Raw genomic sequence first — 21,473 nt, forward strand, 5'->3', positions numbered from 1 at the left:
TCTCCACGCTTGGGAGGCTGTGCAGGTTTGAAGCCAGCCTCAGCTGGCTTAAGAGACCCTGTTTCCAAATAAAATATAAAATAGGTCTGGGAGTGTAGCCCGGAGGTAGACGGCCTCTGGGTTCCATCCCCACTACCACCAAAAAAAACCAAATAAAACTATAAGTAAATAAATAAGCCAGGTGTGGTGGCGCATGCCTGTAATCCCCGCGCTTGGGAGGCTGAGACAGGAGGATTGCACAGGTTCGAAGCCAGCCTCAGCTACTTAGTGAGGCTCTCAGCAACTTAGTGAGACCCTGTTTCCGAATAAAATATAAAATAGGTCTGGGAGTATAGCCCGGAGGTAGAAAGCCCCTGGGTTCCATCCCCAGTACCACAAATAAATAAATAAGTAAATAAATAAATAAATAAGCCAGGTTTGGTGGTGCACGCCTATAATTCTAATACTTGGGAGACTGAGACAGGAAGATCACAGATTCAAGAACAGCATCAGTAACATATCTTGACTCTCAGCAACCTAGTGAGACCCTGTATCAAAAACTAAAAACACCCAGGCGTGGTGGTGCACGCTTGTAATTCCCTTGCTTGGGAGGTGGAGACAGGAGGATCACGCAGGTTCGAAGCCAGCCTTGCTAGCTTAAAAGACCCTGTTTCCAAATAAAAATATAAAAAATAGGTGTCTGGGAGTATAACGCGGAGGCAGAAGGGTTTCCAGGAACCCCAGTACCACCCCCCCCCCAAAAAAAAAAAAACCAACTTGAAACATCCTGGGTGTAGTTCAGAGGTAGAATGCCCCAGGGTTCAATTGCGGGGTCTGATAGAGACAAAATGAAGCAGGCATGGTAGCATATGCCTGTAATCCCAGTACTTGGAAGGCTGAGACAGGAAGGTAACAGGCCAGAGGCCAGCCTCGCAACTTAGCAAGGTTCTTAGCAACTTAGCAAGATCCAGCTTCAAAATAAAATAGGGTTTGGGGTGTAGCTGGGAGGTAGAATGCTCCTGGGTTCAACCCCCAGACCACTAAATAAACAAACAAAACCCAAAAATTCTGAAAGAAAGTTCTTGAAATTTTGGGTGGTTTAAATTATTTTTGCTCCATTTATTCTTTTTTTTTTTTTTTTTTTTTTTTTTTTTAGGTCTAGGGATGAAACCCAGGGGTATTCAACCTCCAAGCTAAAACCTCTACCCTTTTTTTTATTCTTTATTTTGAAACCGAGTCTCACTGAGTTGCAGAGGGCCTCACTAAGTAGCTGAGGCTGTCCGCGGTTGATCCTCCAGGTCTCAGCCTCCCGAATGCTGGGATTACAAGCATGCGCCACCATGCCCGGCAGTCCATTTATTCTTAGTACCAGTGTGAGTTGCAGGTACATTTCATTTATGATCTTCTTTCATTATGCTTTTAGCCATTGCCTTTTTTCTTAAATACTTAAGTACCTGAACACAGTCAGTAAACAATGCACATGATGCAGCAGAGTTGTTTCTTGTCCCTTGCCAAGAGGTTTTTTTCATATAAAAATGAGTCATTAATTTTCTTCTGAGTGTGTAGTAAACCTATATGATCCTGTTCCCCTCTTATGAACCATAGCCTCCCCTTTGCTTTGTGTCTCTGCAGAACTTAAAGGAGGAAAAGGAAAGGAAGTTGGAGTGCCTGCCTCCTGAACCTTCCCCGGATGACCCTGAAAGTGTCAAGATTATCTTCAAATTACCCAATGATTCTCGAGTAGAGAGACGATTCCACTTTTCACAGTCTCTGACAGTAAGCATCACCTAAATTAGATGAAATCTTTGTAGCATCAAGTCTGTTACAGGTCTAGAAACTTTTACAGACTCTTTAGACTATCAGGTGTTACTGGTAGATCTGATGCTCTGACGAGTAAGAAAGGAACCAAGGGAAGGAAGTGTGATGTCAGAAGACACCAGGGAAAATGAAATGAACAACTCAAGATTCCTTCAGTCCTGTCAGTCTGCTCAGTGTGTGTGTGTGTGTGTGTGTGTGTGTGTGTGTGCGCGCGAGCGCGTGCGCGCGCGCATGCATGCGCGCACTCGTAGAGGAGAGAGTGGTATGGATTGAACCTAGGGGTATTCAAACACTGATCTATACCTCAGCCTTTTTATTTTGAAACAAGATGTTATGCCTAGGCGTGGCACATGCCTGTAATCCCAGTACTTAGGAGGCAGAGAGGCTGAGATAAGAGGGTTTTAAGTTCTAGGCCCACCTCAGAAATGTAACCAGCCTAGAGAGATCCTGGTTAAAAACAAAACATCAGATGGCCCAGGGGTCTATCTTCAAGATAGTATGTCCCTATCCCCAGATAGTTCAATCCCCAGATACCACTAATAAAACAAAATGGGATCTTGCTAAGTTGCCAAGGCTGGAGGTTATCTTTGAACTTTTGATCTTTCTGTCTCAACCAAGTACTCTGATTCTAGGCATGCCCCACCATGCCTAGTTTTACATTACTTCTGAAGGTTTTCTTCATTATAGTGTTTAAACAAAACAAAAACCTTATAAAGAGTCCCACAAAGCAGGCATGGTGGTGCATGCTTGTAATTCCAGTACTTGGGAGGCTGAGACAGGAAGATCGCTGGTTCACAGCCAGCCTCAGCTACTTAGTGAGGCCCTGTTTGAAAATAAAGAATAAAAAATAGGGATGGGAGTATAATGCCCCTGGGTTCCATCCCCAGGACCGGGGGGGGGGGGTGGGGAAGAGTCCCTCAAAGCCAGGTGTAGTAGTCCATGCCTATAATTCAAGTATTTGGGAGGCTGAGACAGGAGAATCCCAGGTTTGAGAAAGCTCCTAGTATCTTAGCGAGACTCTCAGCAATCCAGCGAGACTGTATTTCTTTCTTTCTTTCTTTTTTTTTTTTTTTTTTGGTGGTACTTGGGGTGGAACCCAGAGGCTGTCTACCTTCGAGCTATACTCCCAGACCTATTTTATATTTTATTTGGAAACAGGGTCTCACCAAGTTGCTGAGAGCCTCACTCAGTAGCTGAGGCTGGCTTCGAACCTGTGCGATCCTCCTGTCTCAGCCTCCCAAGCGCGGGGATTACAAGCGTGCGCCACCACGCCCGGCTTCAGCAAGACCCTATTTCAAAGCAAAAAATAAAAAGGGCTTGGGGTACAGCTCAGAAATAGAATGCTCTGGGTTCAATCATTAGTACCACACCAAAAAAAGCCCTACAAAAGCTCTGTGTGTTGGATGTTGGGAGTCTCTTCTAGCATTGGCTTTAGAACCCTACCAGAAACTCTTGCTCTAAACAGAACGCTCTGCCTCCAGTAATCTAGAAGCACTGAAGTATACATCCACAGTAAGTCCACATGCAGTTTAGACACTGTTATTTCCCTTTCTGCCCATTTAGCACATAAGAAGCCTCACTTGTTGATACCTTGATATTTGGAGTCCATGTAACAATGTTTATCTTTTTCATAGGGAAGTAGTTAAAAGCAGAGACTCTTAAGAGTCTCTCAGAATGAGGAACAGTTTCATTCTCTCAGGATTGCTGACCAGAGAAACACATCTAGCCCCAATTTCTTCATCTATACAGTTGGTCTAATAATAGGCACTCTATAATAAGATTGTTGTTAACATTAAATATCTATAAACTGTGTACTGTGGCATGTGCCTAGCCCCAGTACTTGGGAGGCTAAGACAGGAGGATCCCAGGTATGAGGCTAACTTCAGCAGTTATTTTTTTCCGATACGAGAGATTGAACCCATGGGTACTCTTACCTCCAAGCTACACCCCCAGTCCTAATTTTTATTCTTTATTTTTAAAAACAGGGTCTCACTAAGTTGCAGAGGGCTTAAGAAGCTGAGGCTAGCCACGAACCTACCATCCTCCTGCTTCGGCCTCTCAAGTATTGGAATTACAAGTGTGCGTCACCATGCCTGGCTTAGCCTCAGCAATTTAAGCAAGACCCTGTTTCAAAATGAGAAATAGAAAGGGCTGGGCATATAGCTTGGAGGTTGAACGCGCCTGGGTTCTATCCCTGGTACTAGGTACACATATATACATACAAAGACTAAGTTCTTGTAAAGTGCTCACCATTGTGGATCATAGTAAATAATTAAATATATGTATATAAGCAAGGCATTGTGGTATACACCTATAATCCCAGTACTAGTAGTTGGGAGGCTGAGACAGGAGGGTCAAGGTTCAAGACCAGCCTCAACAACTGGTTGTTGTTTATCTGTGGTACTGGGGTTCCTGGAAGCCCTTCTACCTCCAGAGTACACTCCTAAACCTATTTTATACTTTTTATTTGGAAACAGGGTCTCTTAAGCCAGTGTGGCTGGCTTCAAACCTGCGCAATCCTCCTGTCTTCGCCTCCCAAGCGCGGGGATTACAAGCATGCGCCACCACGCCCGGCTTGGTTGTTTTTTTTTTTTTTTTTCTCTCTTTTTTTTTCCAGGTCTGGGGATGGAACCCAGAGGCATTTGACCTCCGAGCTACATCCCCTGCCCAATCTTTTTATTATTTATTTTGAAACAGGGTCTCACTAAGTTGCTGAGGACCTCACTAAGTAGCTGAGGCTGTCCGCGAACTGCGATCCTCCGGTCTCAGCCTCCTGAATGCTGGGATTATAAGCGTGCACCACTACACCCAGCTTCCAGCTTGGTTTTCTTGATGTTACCTCACTTCTACCTTATTTTTTACTAAGAATTTACTTGTACCTTTTCAGATCCACAACAAGGTAAAGAGTGCTTTTCCACAGAGGGATGGTCCACATAAGGGCAACCATTTTATTAAAATACCCACATGGTAGGCCCACACTCTACCCCTGAGCTGCATCCCCACCCCATCCCTCACACCCCCTTTCTCCTTTCTTTGAAGCAGAGTCTCACTAAGTTACTGAGGCTATCCTTCAACGAACTGCATTCCTCCTGCCTCAGCTTCCCAAGTACTAGAATTAAGTCATGAACCACTAGTTGCAGTTTTCCTACCTCAGCTTCCTGAGGGATGTCGATTCTTTCTGTCTGTATGAGAAACTGAGGATTGAACCCCAGGGCATTCTTCTCCAAGATATACCCTCAAGCCCTCTTTTTTACTGTTTATTGTGAAACAGGGTTTCCCTAAGTTGCAGAGGGCCTCACTAAGTAGCTGAGGCTGGCTATGAGCCTGTGCCTTCCAAATACCGGCATTACAAGCGTGCACCACCACACCCACTCTACTTTTTAATCTTCAAACAGGGTCTCACTAACTTGCTGAGGCTATCCTCATACCTAGAGTCCTCCTGTCTCAGACTCCCAAGTACTAGAATTATAGATGTGGGCCACACGTATAATTCTAGTATGAATTCTTGTCTGGGTTAAAGAATGTGTCTATATATTGGGGCAACTCAGTGCAGAGATATCTGAGTCCAGATCCCCAGGATTTCTAAGAGAGAATACAGTAAGGAGCGTATACATAGAAAGGCAAGGAGGGGCAAGTGTAATCATGTTTGTTTTTTTTTTTTGTTTGTTTGTTTTTGCATACACAAATAGGAGACATTGGAGTGAGTTTGTACATATACATACACACATTCTCCACAGAGAATACCTAGGATCAGCAACTCCCAGTCGAAATAGGTATACTTGGCACCTAGATCTTGGATCTTGGCTTTTGAATATGATTGCCTCTTTTTTTGGTGGGGGGGGGGTTCTGGGGATGGAACCCAGGGGCATTCGACCTCCAAGCTATGCCCCCTGCCCTGTTTTTTTTATTCTGAAACAGGGTCTCAATAAGTTGCGGAGAGACTAAGTCGCTGAGGCTGTCCACAAACCGTGATCATCCTGTCTCCGCCTCCTGAATGCTGGGATTACAAATGTGCACCACCATGCCCAGTGGGGTTCATTGTCTCTTAAGAAGAACTAGGTGGAGTGCAGTGGCACACACCTATAATCCCAATACTTGGGAGGTAGAGACAGGAGGATCACAGATTCAAGGATAGTCTCAGCAAGTAGTGAGATTCTCAGCAACCTCGAAGACCCTGTTTTATTTTTTTATTTTTTTATTTTTATTTTTTTGGTGGTACTGGGGTTCCTGGAAGCCCTGCTACCTCTGGGCTACACTCCCAGACCTATTTTTACATTTTTATTTGGAAACAGGGTCTCTTAAGCCAGTGCGCGCAGCTGGCTTCGAACCTGCGTGATCCTCCTGTCTCTGCCTCCCAAGCGTGGGGATTACAAGCGTGCGCCACCACGCCCGGCTAGAAGACCCTGTTTTAAAATAAGAATAGGGCCCCAGTACCCCCACACACACAGCTGAGCGTGGTGGCACATTCCCATAATACTAGACTGGGAGGCTGAGACACAAGGATTATAGGTTCAAGGCAAGCCTCAATTTAGCAAGACCCTGTTCAAAATTAAATAATAAAAGGGCTGAGAGTTTCACTTAAAGGTAGATTGTCTCTAGGTTCTATCTCAGTACCACACACAAAAAATAAAGAAACAGTGCTGGGAAGTAGCTCAGTGGTAGAACACTTGCCTAGCTTGTATGAGGCCCTATGTTCAAAAGGGAAAAAAATTAATCTACAGTCAAAAGACCTGGCAGGCCAGGTGTAGTGGCGCACGCTTGTAATCCCAGCGCTTAGGAGGCTGAGACAGGAGGATCGCACAGGTTCAAAGCCAGCCTCAGCTACTTAGGCTCTCAGCAACTTAGTGAGACCCGGTTTTCAAATAAAATATAAAATAGGTCTAGGAGTACAGCCCGGAGGTAGAAAAGCCCTACACACACACGCAGACACCATCTGAATCAAGTTACCAAAGTTGAACTTTATAAGTAATGAAGTAAATTGAAAGGCCTCAAATGCCAGGCGTGGTGGCATGCTTGTAATCCCAACATTTGGGAGGCTGAGACAGAAGGATCACAGTTCGCAGACAGCCTCAGCTACTTAGTGAGGCCTTTTGCAACTTAGTGAGACCCTGTTTCAAAATAAAGAATTAAACAAAAAGGGCTTGGAGTGTTGTAGCTCTGGGATAGAATGCCCCTCCTTTCCATCCCCAGTACTGCAAAAAGAAAGAAAGGGAGGGAGGGAGGGGGAAAAAAAAAAGTCCTCAAACCTGCAGTCTCCTTGGAACTCAAGTATTCCAAAGTGATTAGTCCTCCTAGGTACTGGGATTACAGTTGTGTGCCACCATGCCCAGTTTATCCTATATATTTCCCCTGGGACATGGAAATACCTGCAGTAGAAAGAATCCCGGTGTAATGTATCGTCTTCATATCCCAGAGTCATCTTAGGGAGAGCGAGGGGCATTGGCTTTATAGTGGTGTGTGTCTTTTTCTCACTGCCATTCTTTTCCACATGACTTCTGCAGGTAATCCACGACTTCTTATTCTCCCTGAAGGAAAGCCCTGAGAAGTTCCAGATTGAAGCCAATTTCCCCAGGCGGGTACTGCCCTGTGTCCCCTCAGAGGAATGGCCCAATCCCCCTACACTGCAGGAGGCGGGACTCAGCCACACAGAAGTTCTCTTTGTTCAGGACCTAACAGATGAATGACACTTGTTTCCCTCTCCTCTCTCACCCCAATCCCTAAAAGAAATGGAAAAAACAAAAACAGAAAACAAAAAAAGAGAGAAATTCATATTATTATAATACAATATTTTTTTTAAAAGACTGCTGCATCCTTAAGGAAGGATCAGAAACCATGCTGCCTGCAAGAGTCACAACCTGTGTACGTGCGTGAGGTTAGCAGCTAATGTACCCGCTCAGCAAGCTCACCCTTCCCTATGGCTTCTGTACCACGCACCTTCCAGCGAATGGAGACTCTTCACCTCCAACCCGTCCATTGTTCCAGCTGGGGAAGGGGACATTCCTACTAGTTCCCGTTCGGTATTGCTTTTATGGAAAATAAAAGTGAAAACCTCCATCAACCAGCTACATCAGCATCTCCTGAGGACTTGCTTCTCCCGCCTCTGGAGTAGAGGGGGAAGAGAAAGCACAGAACTGAGATGTTCCTTGAACTGCCCATAGTTTATAAATAACTTTAATTGTTTCTGTTGCTTTATAATGACCAAAGGAATGAGGCTGACAGATGTATTTCTTTTCCTTAACTTTATTTGATAAAGAGCCAATTCTTAAACCCATGAGTTCATGCCCTGGGCTCCTTAGCCCGCAGTAGTGTAATAAAAGTGCCCCGGGCTGGTTTGTGTTTATTTCTGCCATTGCCCCTCTCATGTTCCCAGAGAGGTCATTGAATTTGGTCCAACTCTTGCTATCCTTTCTTGCCACCTGTGTACCCCACTTGAAGCAATGGGAGGAAATCTTTGTAACCCCCACAGAAGTTTTGTATGTTCAGATTATACCCTGTGTGGGATGTGCTGCAGCTTTCCCTTGGAATCTGCGCCAGGTGGTGGTGAAGGGGTCTGAACCAAAGGATAGCAGCTCTGCATTCCTCTCCCGACATGTGCATGCTGCTCCTTCTAGTTTTCCCTAATTGCCAAGCTTGGTGCCTTTCTAAAGGACTAGCAGAGCCTGTGGAGCCCGCAGAACCCATGAGAGTGTCCTGCCTGCCTGTCTCAGTGTTGTGTTTTTTGTTTTGTTTTTTGTTTGTTTGTTTTTTTAAGGATAAATAGAACCAGGGGCCTTGAAGGGAAAAGACAGGGCTACCAGCCTGTATAAGCTGTTGAAATACCACTTCCTGATGAAGCCACCAGCCAGAGGCAGTTTTCCTCTTCCTCTATTACTTACTGTGTTGAAGTAATAGGGTTTTTGGTGTTGATGTTTTGTTTTTCCTCTGTATGTCTCTCTCTGTGGTTGAGTTTATGGTAATGGGTACATGGGTTGGACCATGTATTAACTTGCCATTGTGGCTAACAAATATTCCAAAGTGTTCAGTAGCTAGGCTGGTGCAGGCTCATAAATAGCCAGCCACGGTTGCTAGCATACTATGAGGGCAGGATAAAGCATAACTTGCTAGATTTGTTGTTTCCAAAACCTTTCTTAACTAAAACCTAAGGACCACTTTCTTTGGTAGTAGTAATAGACTTAACTTTCTCTGCAGTCCTCTGCAGGTGGTGTTGGGGTAAATATCATGGGGCAGAAGTAGGTGCCTCTTTTAAAACATTGGGGAGTGTGAGAATTTCCTAGTGGCCTTGGCATAGGGGTGTAGAATACCATCTCTAGGAAAAGTTCTGTTCCAGCTGCCTCATTCTTCCTCTTAAGTTTCCTTCTGTCCCATAGGCCAGATGAGTGGGAAATAGCCATCTCACTGTTAAGTGTCCAGTGTGAACATCAGATAGACCATGCTCTTTGCTTAGCTTCAGGTGAAGTTGGCTTCTCACCGGAATTTTTTTACGTACAGCCTCCCTCCCTCCCTGTTTGCAGTTCACAGCTGTTTCTCTGGCAGCACATAAAAAGGTGGGAAGGACTTTCATTAGGCTGGTGTACTGTATAAGTATCTTGCATACTCCTGCTTGGGGGAGTTGTAACCCCCACCCCAATAACTCAGTCTCATCCTACAGTATGCACTTTATGCCTTTTTGCCTTTTGACAACTGTTCAGTAAAATCAGATACCAGGATATTAAGACAAGGTCCCTCTCACTACAACTCAGTGTGGCCTGCCCAGTTACTCTAGTTTTGAAGAGGCTTCAGCAGGAGCACATGTCTCTCTCTGGTCCCTTTTGAAACCGTTCTGCTTTGCTTAGACCCTATGTCTGCTTCTTTGCGGCCCCTTCTACTGCTGCCTCCATGCCATTTCCCTTCCTCCTAGGTGAAATAGGGGCTGCAAATTTTGTCACTTAATGCCAGTACAATCTGTTACTCCCAAGGACCTCCAAGAGCTTGATGGGACCTGCAAGGGAGAAAAGGCTGAGAAACCAGTGAACTGCAAGCTCGGGCTCCTGTTTCCAAACTGCCTCTGGGATATATCAGCTGTTGTTTCCAAATAGCAAGTCATCAACTGAAGAAAACACTTATTTCAAGTTTTGTTCTGCACTCCCAGGACTGAAGTTGTAGATACAGCTGAATAACCATTTGAATTTTTGCAGCCTCAGTGGGTACTTCTGGTCTTTTCTTCCACTTCTGCAGAATTTTCTGCGGCAAATCCTTCTTCCTCCTTGCTTACCTTCACCATGAGCTTTGAAGAAGAGATAGTGGGAGGAAAATATCTTTTAAAAACAAAAGAATCTGAAATCAACTGAGCAGTTATTCTGAAAATTGCTAATGGTGCCAAGGCCAAGAAAAGATTCAGAAAAGGAGGAGTGATAATCCCCAGAATTAGGGGAGTATTATCACCTGGTGCTTGAACAAGGAGCTCCACCTTACAACTGTGTTTAGGACTTGTGAGGAAAGCAGCAACAGAAAATCCATCCGCAAAGGATGCAGTGCCCCAACTTGTACTGCACCTGAATAGTTACATGGTAATTTCCTGAAGAAATCTAGTGTACCTAAAATTTTTTTCATAAAGGTTTACAATGTATTGTAGGTTAACATTAAATGTTTTATAACAAAAATTTCAAAACCAGCTTGGTTCTTTGTCTCCAGAATAGGCGTGGCAGGTATTTTTCTGTGTGTGTGTGAAGGAAAACTAGGAGAGGAAACAGCATTGCATTGCTAAGAAGTAAGGGAGAATCACAGAAGCAAGCTTTTAAAATAGGTCTATATTGTGTCCCTGCGAGAAATAGCAGCTTAGGCTGTATGGTGTACTAGAAAGAACAGGTAGATCTGGGATCTGATTTTGGCTGTCATTTTGTTAGTTTTGTGACCTCAGGTGAGTTTTGTTTTGGTCACTGGGGATGGAACCCAGAGGCATTCTACCTCCCAGCTACACTCCCTGCCCTATTTTTTATTCTTTATTTTCTTTGAAACAGGGCCACTAAGCTGAGGAGGGCCTCACCAAGTAGCTGAGGCTGTCAGCAAACCACAATCCTCTGGTCTCAGCCTCCTCCCAAATGCTGGGATTACAAGCATGGGTCACCACACCTGGCTTTTACTTTTTGTTTTGAAACAAAATTTCACTGAATTGCTGAGAGTCTGGCTACTTGTTGAGGCTAGCCTTCAACCTATACTCTTCTGTCAGAACTGGGATTTCCTAATCCCAGAACTGAGATTAGGTACACATGCCACCATGCCCAGCTTAGCACACTACTTTGTCACCTTCCTTTTTCACCTCAAAATTTTGTAATGACTCCTGCTTCCTCTAATATTTTGTGGCCTTTTTTTTTTTTTTTATGAGATATACTTTACCTACAGTAAAATGCCCAAACCTTAAATTGCAGTTTGGTAAAACTTTGACTATGTATACACCAAAATCAATGTGGAGAATATTCAGGGCTAATGATGTCGCTCAGTGGTAGAGTCCCTGCCTAGCATATACAAGACCTGGGGTTCAACTCTAGCACCATGAAAAAAGATGCAGACTACTCCCACCACCCCTAAAAAGTTCCTTTTGTTTTGATGAGACGAACCCTGAGAGATGTAGCCGTGGGTTCTTGTTCTTAGCTGTGGGTAGAAAACATAGCCAGAAATAAGCTTAAGCAACTTTATTATTACAAAGATGGAAAGATAGGGCAGAACTTAGATTAAAGCACTACGTCAGAGAGAGTGACATAGTGGGGTGACTTGAGAATAAGTTACCAAAGTTTTTTTTGGATACAGAACAGTTTTATACCAATAGTCTTCTGACCCAACTAGATCCTTTCCTTCTGGGGCACGTATTTTGATGTGGGGATTCCTTCCTGTAGGCCTGCCCATGCCTTTTGTTACACCCCAAAATGTACTAATTGATGATCAGAGTCTGGGATCTCTTGAAGCTTATGGCATCCCCCCACATCCTTGGAAAGTTTTGCTTCTGTTTAGAATGTAAAAGCTTTCTAATACCATAATACCGAAGTTATTTTCAAATACTTTTATGTGTGTGTGTGTGTGTGTGTGTGTGTGTGTGTGTGTGGTACTGGGGATGGAACCCAGGGGCCTTCTACCTCTGGGCTACACTCCAAGACCTGTTTTTTAATATTTTTTACTTGGGAACAGGGTCTCTTAAGCCAGCAGAGGCTGGCTTCGAACCTGTGCGATCCTTCTGTCTCAGTCTCCCAAGCGCGGGGATTACAAGCGTGCGCCACCACGCCTGGCTTCAAATATATTTTTAAGCCATTTCTCAATACCAACACATTAATACCAAAGCTATTTTCAAATACGTTTTGAAGCCATTTCCCAATACCATAACACCTTTGTGTGTCTTTACAATGAGTAGCACCTTCAGAACCAGGTTAGTAGCATACACTTGTAATCCCAGCACATAAGAAGCTGAGACAAGGGAATCAGAGTTTGTTGCCAGCCTCAGCAACTTAGTGAGGACCTGTTTCCAAAGTAAAGAATAAAAAATTGGGCTGGGAGTGTACCTCAGAGGTAGAATCCCCCTAGGTCAATCCCTAGCACAACAAAAGAAAAACAGGAGCCAGGCATGGTGGCCCACACTTGGTGCCTATTTAAAAAAAAAAAAAAAAAAAAAAAAAAAACAGGCATGGTGGCACATGCTTGTAATCCCAGCATTTGGGAGGCTGAGACCGGAGGATCACGGTTCGCAGACAGCCTCAGCTGCTTAGGCCCTCCACAACTCAGACCCTGTTTCAAAATAAAAAAATTGGGCACAGGGTGAAGCTTGGAGGTGAAATGCCTCTGGGTTCCATCCCCAGACCCGCAAAAAAAAAAAAAAAAAAAAGGCTATTTCATTTTTTTTTTAAAATAGGGCCAGAAGCATAGCCCTGAGCTAAAATTTTCCTGGGTTCAATTGTTAGTACCCCTCCTTAATCCCCCTCAAAAATAAAACTTACAGAGCTGACCACTGTTTTGTTTTGTTTTGTTTTGTTTTGTTTCCAGTACTGGTGATTGAAGCCTGAGGCATTCTACCAAGTGACACCTCCAGTTTATTTATTATTATTGTTATTTTTTTTTTTTGGTGGAACTGGGGGTGGAACCCAGAGGCCTTTTACCTCTGGGCTATACTCCCAGACCTATTTTTATATATTTATTTGGAAACAGGGTCTCACTAAGTTGCCGAGAGCCTCACTAAGTAGCTGAGGCTGGCTTCGAACCTGTGCGATCCTCCTGTCTCAGTCTCCCAAGTGTGGGGATTACAAGCGTGCACCACCACGCCCGGCTTCAGTTTTTTTTATTTTTTAAACAGGATCTTGCTAGGTTGCTGGGAGTCTCACTACTTGCTGAGGCTCTTCTCAAACCTGGGATTTTCCTGTCTCAGCCTCCCAAATACTAGGATTATAGGTGTGCACCACCAAGTCCAGTTCCATTGTTAATCTTGCTGGACTTTCCATTATCCTCTTCAATGGCTTCAAAACATTTACTAAGCTGGGCATGGTGGTGCACTCCTATAGTCCCAGTACTTGGGAGGCTGAGACGAGATTGAAACTTCAAGGACAGCCTAGGTAAGTAGACTCATCAACCTAGCAAAATCTTTTTTCAAAATAAAAATTTTTCAAAAGCCAGGAGTAGTGGCATATGCTTGTAATCCCAGGACTTGGGAGGTAGAGACAGGAAGATCGCAGGTTTAAAGCCAGTCTCAGCAACATGGTGAGACCCTGTTTTTGTTGTTGTTGTTGTTGTTGGTTTTTTGTTTTGTTTGTTGTTGTTGTTGTTGTTGTTGTTGTTTTGGTGGTACTGGGAGTGGAACCCAGGGGCTTTTTTCTACCTCCAGGCTATACTCCCAGACCTATTTTATATTTTATTTGGAAATAGGGTCTCACTAAGTTGCTAAAAGCCTCACTAAGTAGCTAGCTGAGGCTGGCTTGGAACCTGTGCGATCCTCCTGTCTCAGCCTTTCAAGTGCAGGGATTACAAGCGTGCGCCACCATGCCCGGCTACCCTGTTTCAAAAAATAAAAAATCATGAACATTCGGGAGGCTGAGACCAGAGTATCACAGTTTGCAGACAGCCTCAGCTACTTAGTGATGCCCTCTGCAACTCAGTGAAACCCAGTTTCAAAATAAAAAATAGGGCAGGGGGGTGTAGCTTGGAGGTTGAATGGCCCTGGGATCCATCCCCAGACCCACAAAAAATTAAAATTAAAAAATAAAAAATCGGGCTGGAGGTATAACTTGGAGGTAGAATGCCTCTAAATTCAATCCCCACTGCCCCTAAAATAGGACTGGGGGTGTAGCCCAGAAATAGAATGCCCTAGGATCAATCCCAAGTAACACACACACAGCATTTTACTGACTCAATGTATCATAGATAAAAACTTTTTAAAATGTTAAATGTTTTTGTTGTTTATTTCTTTCCTAAATAGCAAATTGATAAGCATCCCTATAGCTTTGCACATCCATGAAAGTTTTCTCAGGAAGAAAAAAAGCCAGGGTTGGGAATAAAGCTCAGTGATGAGTGCTTGTCTAACATGCATGAGGTCAGGATTGCAGGGGAAATCCTACAAGTGAAATTGCTGAGTCAAAAAGAGATAGGGGGGCGGGCCTAGTGGCACACACCTGTAATCCCAGTGCTTGGGAGGCAGAGACAGGAGGATGGCTCAGGTTTGAAGTCAGCCTCTCTGGCTTAAGAGACCCTGTTTCCAAATAAAATATAAAATGGGTCTGGGAGTGTAGCCTGGAGGTAAAAGGGTTCCATCCCCAGTACCACCAAAAAAAGAAGAAAAAAAAGATAGAGAGCCAAGATGTAGCTCAGTGGCAAAGACAAGTGCACTGCCCTGGGTTTGATCCCCAGTCCAGAATGATTTAAAAAAAAAGCCCCCAACTGGGCATGGTGGCGCATGCTTGTGATCCCAGCATTTGGGAGGCTGAGACAAGAGGACGAGGACAGCCTTACCTACTACTTAGGCCCTCTGCAACTCAGTGAGACCCTGTTTCAAAATAAAAAATAGGGCTAGGGGTATATCTCAGAGGTAGAATGCTCCTGGGTTCCATCCTCAGTACTGGGGAGGAGGGGGGTGTCCCCTTTAAAAAGAGATGAGAGCCAGGCATGGTGGCGCACACTTGTAATCCCAGCATTTGGGAGGCTGAGACAGGAGGATCCCGGTTCGTGGACAGCCTCAGCTACTTGGTGAGGCCCTCTGCAACTCAGTGAGACCCTGTTTCAAAATAAAAGAATAAAAAATTGGGCAGGAGGTGTAGCTCAGAGGTCAAATGCCTCTGGGTTCCATCCTCAGACTGGAAAAAAAATAAATAATAAAAAAAATAAAAAGAGATGAGTCAGGCCTGGTGGCACACACCTGTAATCCCAGTACTTGGGAGGCTGATACAGGAGGATCAAAGGTTTGAGGATAGCCTTAGCAATGTAGCAAGACCCTCAACAATCTGGTGAGCTCATTTCAAAATAAAAAGGACTGGGGGTGTAGCTCAGTGGTAAAGCACCCTTGGGTTCAATCTCCAGTACCTCAGCAATTTAGGCCCTCAGCAACCTAGTGAGATCCTGTTTCAAAACAAAATAAAATCAATCTGGGGGTATAGCTCAAGTAAAATGCCTCTGGGTTCAGTCCTCAGCACCAGAGAGAGAGAAAGAGAAAAACAAAACTATTGCTTTTGGTACTAGGGTTAAAACCCAGGGGCATTCTACCACCATTCCCAGTAATTTTGGCATACACCTATAATTTTAGCACTTGGGAAGCTGAGGCAGGAAGATCGCAGGTTTAAGGCCATCTTCAGTGAGACCATCAAGTTGACAAGATCCTGTTTCTTTCCCCTTTTTTTATGGTACTAGAGGTGGAACCCATGGTCCTTCTAGCTATACCCCCAGCCCTGTTTTATTTTTTATTTGGAAACAGGGTCTTGCTCAATTGCTAAGGCTGACTTCAAATCTGCAATCCTATTTCATCCTCTCAAGTACTGGGATTACAGGTGTGTGCCACCACACCCACCTATCCTGTTTCAAAACTTTAAAAAAGCTGGGATTTTAGTTCAGAAGTAAGATGCTCCTCGGTTCCATCACCAGAACCAGAAAAAAAATGTTATCTCCAAATTTTTTGTCCAGAAATTATTTACATTGCTATCAGCAGTGTATGGATGTGTCCGTAATCCCCATCTGTCACCATACTCCCAGAACCTTTGCCAACTATTCCCCCACTCGTGTGTGTGTGTGTGTGTGTGTGTGTATGTGTGGTACTGGGGTGGAACCCAGAGGTTTTCTACTTCCAGGCTATACTCCCAGACCCATTTTATATTTTATTTGGAAACAGGGTTTCACTAAGTTTCTGGGAGCCTCACTAAGTAGCTGAGGCTGGCTTGGAACCTGTGCGATCCTCCTGTCTCAGCCTCCCAAGCGCGGGGATTACAAATGTGCGCCACCATGCCTGGCCCCCACTCCTTTTTTTCATGGGACTGGAGATTGAACCCAAGGGTTACCCACCACTGAGCTACACTCCCAACCCTTTTTACTTTTTATTTTGAAGTAGGATCTGATAAGCCAGGCATGGTGGCACACCCTTGTAATCTCAGTATTTGGGAAGCCGAGACAGAAAGATCACAAGTTCAAGGCCAGCCTCAGCAAATTAGTGAGATTCTTTCATTTTTTAATGAAAAGTACTACGGGTGGGGTGTAGCTCAGAGGTAGATGCCCTTGGGTTCAATCTCCAGTACTTGAAGAAAAAAAAATAATTTCTTTAGCTGGACATGGTGATGCATACCTGTAATCCTAGTACTTGGGAGGCTCATGCAGTAGGACCACAGGTTCAAGGACAACCTCAGCAACCTACCCTGTTTCAAAATAAAAGGCTGGTGTGTTGCTCCAAGGTAGATTACCCCTGGGTTCAATCCCTAGTACCAATAAACAGCCAGGCGTGGTGGCACACACTTATAATCCCAGCATTTAGGAGGCTGAGACAATGCCCCTGGGTTTTGTCCCCAGTACTGCAAAAAAACAAAAACAAAAACAAAAAACATAAAAAAACCCTAGAGGTGCGTCTAGTGATTGAACAGGTGTCTGTGTGACTAGTGATTGAACACAGGTGTGTTCTACCTCAGAGCTACACCTCCAGCCCTTTTGAAATGGGTTGTGTGTGTATGAGGGACACTGGATATCAAACCTAGGAGCATTCTACCTCTGAGATACACCTTTCCACGCATGGTGGCACACGCTTGTAATCCCAGATTCGGGAGGCTGAGACCAGAGGATGGTTTGTGGACAGCCCCATGTACTTAGTGAGGCTTTCCGCAACTTAGGCCCTGTTTCAAAATAAAGAATAAAGGCTGGGCATGGTGGCACACACTTGTAATTCCAGCATTCAGGAGGCTAAGACTGGAGGATCACGATTCGCGGACAACCTCAGCTACTTATGCCCTCTGCAACTCAGTGAGACCCGGTTTCAAAAGAATAAAAATTAGGGCAGGGGGTATAGCTCGGAGGTCGAATGCCTCTGGGTTCCAACCCTAGTACCACAAAAATAAATAAATGAATATATATATATATATATATATATATATCCCTAGTACCACAAAAATAAATCCATTTATTTTTGTGGTACTAGGGATGGAACCCAGGGGCTTTCTACCCCCCAGAGCTACCCTCCCAGACCTATTTTATATTTTATTTGGAAACAGGATCTCACTAAATTGTTGAGAGCCTAAGTCCTGAGGCTGGTTTTGGACCTGTGCGATCCTCCTGTCTCATCCTCCCAAGTACTAGGGTTAACAAGCATGCACCACCATGCCCAGCTCAAAAAAAAATTTTTTTTTGTGGTACTGGAGGTGGAGCCCAGGGGCTTTTCTACCTCCTGGCTATACTCCCAGACCTATTTTATACTTTATTTGGAAACAGTGTCACTAAGTTGCTGAGAGCCTCACTAAGTAGCCAAGGCTGGCTTTGAACCTGTGTGATCCTCCTGTCTCAGCCTCCCAAGTGCTGGGATTACAAACCTGCACCACCACGCCCAGCCAGGTTGCTAAAGCTGTCCTAGAACCTGTGATCCCTTCTGTCTCAGCCTCTCAAGTACTGGGATGACAGATGTACCACCACACCTGACATCTCATGTTGGGTCTATATATATAGTATTTCACATGCTTATCTTTTCTTTTTCTATTCTGAAATAACTTTCAATTTGTAGAAAACTGCAAAAATATTACAGAAAGGTCCTATGTACTGTTAGTTTCTCTCAATGGTAACATTTGTAAAGCCAGAAAACTGGTGTGCTAGGGGCATAGCTTAGTAGAAAACTACATGATCAACATGTATGTTCAACCCTCAGTCCACGCACATGTATACAGAGAAATTGGCATTAGTACCCTCTGTAAGCTTTCCAGTTTTACACGCACCCATTTGTGTGTAATTGTCTCACCGCGTGTAAATGTACAACCACTCCATGTCCAACTCACACAACTGCTGCACCACCAAGGTCTTCTTCACTGCCTGCTACTGGTTCCTCATTCCTGATCACTGGCAACCACCAATTTGTTTCTTTCCTTGCTTCCTTCCCTCCCCGCCTTTCTTGTGCATGCTAGGCAAGTGCTCTACCACTGAGCTACAGTCCTAGCTCCACTCATTTCAAGCTCTCTGATAACATTGTATAAATAAAGTCTTGTGATTAGCTTTTTTCACTCAGCAAACTTCCTGTGAGATCCATCTTTGAGCTGTTTTATCAGGTCTCTTCCTAGCCAGGCATGGTGGCCTAAGCCTGTAATCCCCATACTTGAAACACACCTGTGTTTTTTTTGTTGTTATTGTTTGTTTCTGTGGTAATGGGGATTTTTTTTCCCCTGTACTGGGAATTGAACAGGGCATTCTACCTCTAAGCTACACCCTAGCTCTATTATTTTTATATTCTTTACTTTGAAACAGTGTCTCACTAAGGGTCTCACAAGTAGCTGAGGCTGTCCACGAACCTGTGATCCTCCCATTTCAGCCCCCCAAGTACTGGGATTACAAGCCTGTGCCACCAGGCCCGGCTGGTACTGGAGATTAAACCCAGGGGTAGTCCACCTTCACACTACATCCCCAGCCCTTTTTATTTGAACCAGTCATGGTAGGTTGCTGAGTCTTCTTGTTGCTTAAGCTGTCCTTGAACCTATAGATCTTCCCGTCTCAGCCTCCCAAATATTGGGATTACAGGTGTGAATCACCACACTCAACCAGATCCTGTTTCAAAAAGGAGGGTGGCTGGGGTATAGCACAGAGTACCCCTGGGTTCTATCCCCAATACCACCCACCACACACAAAATAATGTAGCTAACTTTTATGTGGACAGAAAATTTTATATTAGCTGGGCGTGGTGGCGCACACTTGTAATCCCCGCGCTTGGGAGGCTGAGACAGGAGGATCACACAGGTTCAAAGCCAGCCTCAGCCACTTAGGCTCTTAGCAAGTTACTGAGACCATTTCCAAATAAAATATAAAATAGGTCTGAGATTATACCCCGGAGGTAGAAAGCCTCTGGGTTCCACCCCGAGTACCGAGTACCACCACCACACAAAAAAATTCATATTATTGGGATAAATGTCTAGAATAGTCACTGAATTATCATGGTATGTTTATTTTAATAAGAAACTACCAAACTACATTGCAGAGTGGCTTTATCATCTTACATTCCCACCAGCAATGTATTTCTCTACATTCTTAACCAAACTTTGCACTATTTTTGTTGTTTTAATAGGTATATAAGAATATCTCATTGCTATTTAATTTACATTTTCTAGCAACTAAGTTGTTGAACAAAGCTTCATAAGCACATGAAATATCTTTGTTAATATGTATGCTAGAAAGCTGGGCATGATGGTGCACGCTTGTAATCCCCGCACTTGGGAGGAAAAGACAGGAGGATCGCGCAGGTTCGAAGCCAGCTGCGTTGGCTTAAAAGACCCTGTTTCCAAATTTAAAAAAAGTATAAAACAGGTCTGGGAGTGTAGCCTGGAGGCAGAAGGGCTTCCAAGAACCCCAGTACCACCAAAAAACCCAAAAAAGTATGCTAGAGCCAGGCATGGTGGTGCACCGCTTATAATCCCAGCTACTTATTATGGGATTTTCTTGTTGAGAAGACTATCATCAAGTGGTTAAAGGTCAACTGTACTTGTGTGAGGATGATTTCAGGGCTCTTTATTCTATTCCAGTGATTGATGTTATCCCATTGTCAAGTCTTAATTAATGCAGATATACAGTAAGTTTTCTAGTACTTCTTCCTATTTTATCTTTGCTTTACAAAATTGTTTTATGTAGTCTAGTTCCTTTTCATACTTTTTTTTTTTTCTTGTGGTACTGGGGTTCCTGGAAGCCCTTCTACCTCTGGGCTACACTCCCAGACCAATTTTTTTTTTTTTTGAAACAGGGTCTCAAGCCAGCGCAGCTGGTTTCGAACTTGCACGATCCTCCTGTCTCCGCCTCCCAAGCGTGCGCCACCACACCTGGCCTTTTCATACCTTTTAGAATAAGCATGTCTGTGTCTAACAAAAAAGAAAACACACATGCACACACACAAAACATAAACATAAACAAAAACTTAAACAAGGCATGATAACACAAGCCTATAATCCCAGTACTTGCCAAGAAAAAAAAATTCCTGGGATTTTGAAAGGAATTACAAAAGCCTATAGATCAATTAGGGGGGAAAATGACATCTTTATTACATTGACTATTCTAATCCAAGAACATGTAGTTTCCATTTATTTAGGTTTTATTTTGGTTTTTTGGTACCAGGAATTGAACCTAGTGGCATTTTACTACCACTGAAGATAAACCTCCAGCTTTTTTTTTTTTTTGGCGCTGGAGATTGAACTGAGAGGTATCTACCTCTGAGCTATACCCCCAACCCTATTGTATTTTTTATTTTGAAACAGTTTCTGACTAAGTTGCAGAGGGCCTAAATTGCTGAGACTAGCTTCTGACTGTGATCCTCCTGTATCAACCTTCCAAGGACTGCAATTACAGGCCTGTGCCCCCAGGCCTAGCTGGAGAGCCACTCATGATAAGGGGGATACTGACTGCCCCAAGGTCCCACAGCAAATAATCTTTTCTACCTGCTTTCCCTGCATCTTTTCCCTCCACACCCTCAGTAAGGTCACTCCCCACTCTCCAGTTCTCACCAAAAGGACACAGGTAGCCAAAGGCAGCTCGGGCAATACTTGGTATACATCATACATTTATTAGTGAATATCCCTCTGAAATCAGCAACAATATTAAAAAAAATAATGATTGCACTACTTAGTCAAGCAGAACTAGCAACTTTCATTTTAAAAAAAGTACAAATCTGTTAAAAATTTCAATCAGTATACACATATATATAATACAACATACTAGTTATGTTAAATGCTACAAACCAATGTGAATCCAATGGAATGGGAAAAAAACCACACATTTAAGCTTTAAGAACTGTTTTTTCTATATATATTAGCATTTTCTCAAATACATACATGGGAAAAAATGAGGTAACTGTAAAATGTGCAAGGAACAGGGCCCCCAAAATTACACATATTAATATATATATATATGTATATGTATATGTGTATGTATATATATATATATACACACACATACACACACATATATATATATATATTAAACCTTTCTAACACAGAACACAGGCGCTGGGCCCTGCGGGGCTGGGGGAA

General features: G+C 43.7%; 1 protein-coding gene across 1 annotated transcript in view; it reads left to right on the forward strand.

The window, feature by feature from the left end:
• The window catches only part of FAF2 (Fas associated factor family member 2), a gene marked incomplete at both ends in the record, with an annotated part of 63,355 nt that extends 55,874 nt beyond the window's left edge, over positions 1-7,481 (forward strand). The window contains 2 exons of the mRNA XM_080693869.1: positions 1,612-1,755; positions 7,299-7,481. Of these exons, the coding sequence (XP_080549995.1) occupies positions 1,612-1,755; positions 7,299-7,481 (327 nt within the window). The remainder of the gene's footprint in view (positions 1-1,611; positions 1,756-7,298) is intronic.
• Positions 7,482-21,473: the final 13,992 nt, after the last annotated feature.

Source organism: Muscardinus avellanarius (genome assembly GCF_963383645.1).
Source record: "Muscardinus avellanarius genome assembly, chromosome: 1".
NCBI lineage: Eukaryota > Metazoa > Chordata > Mammalia > Rodentia > Gliridae > Muscardinus > Muscardinus avellanarius.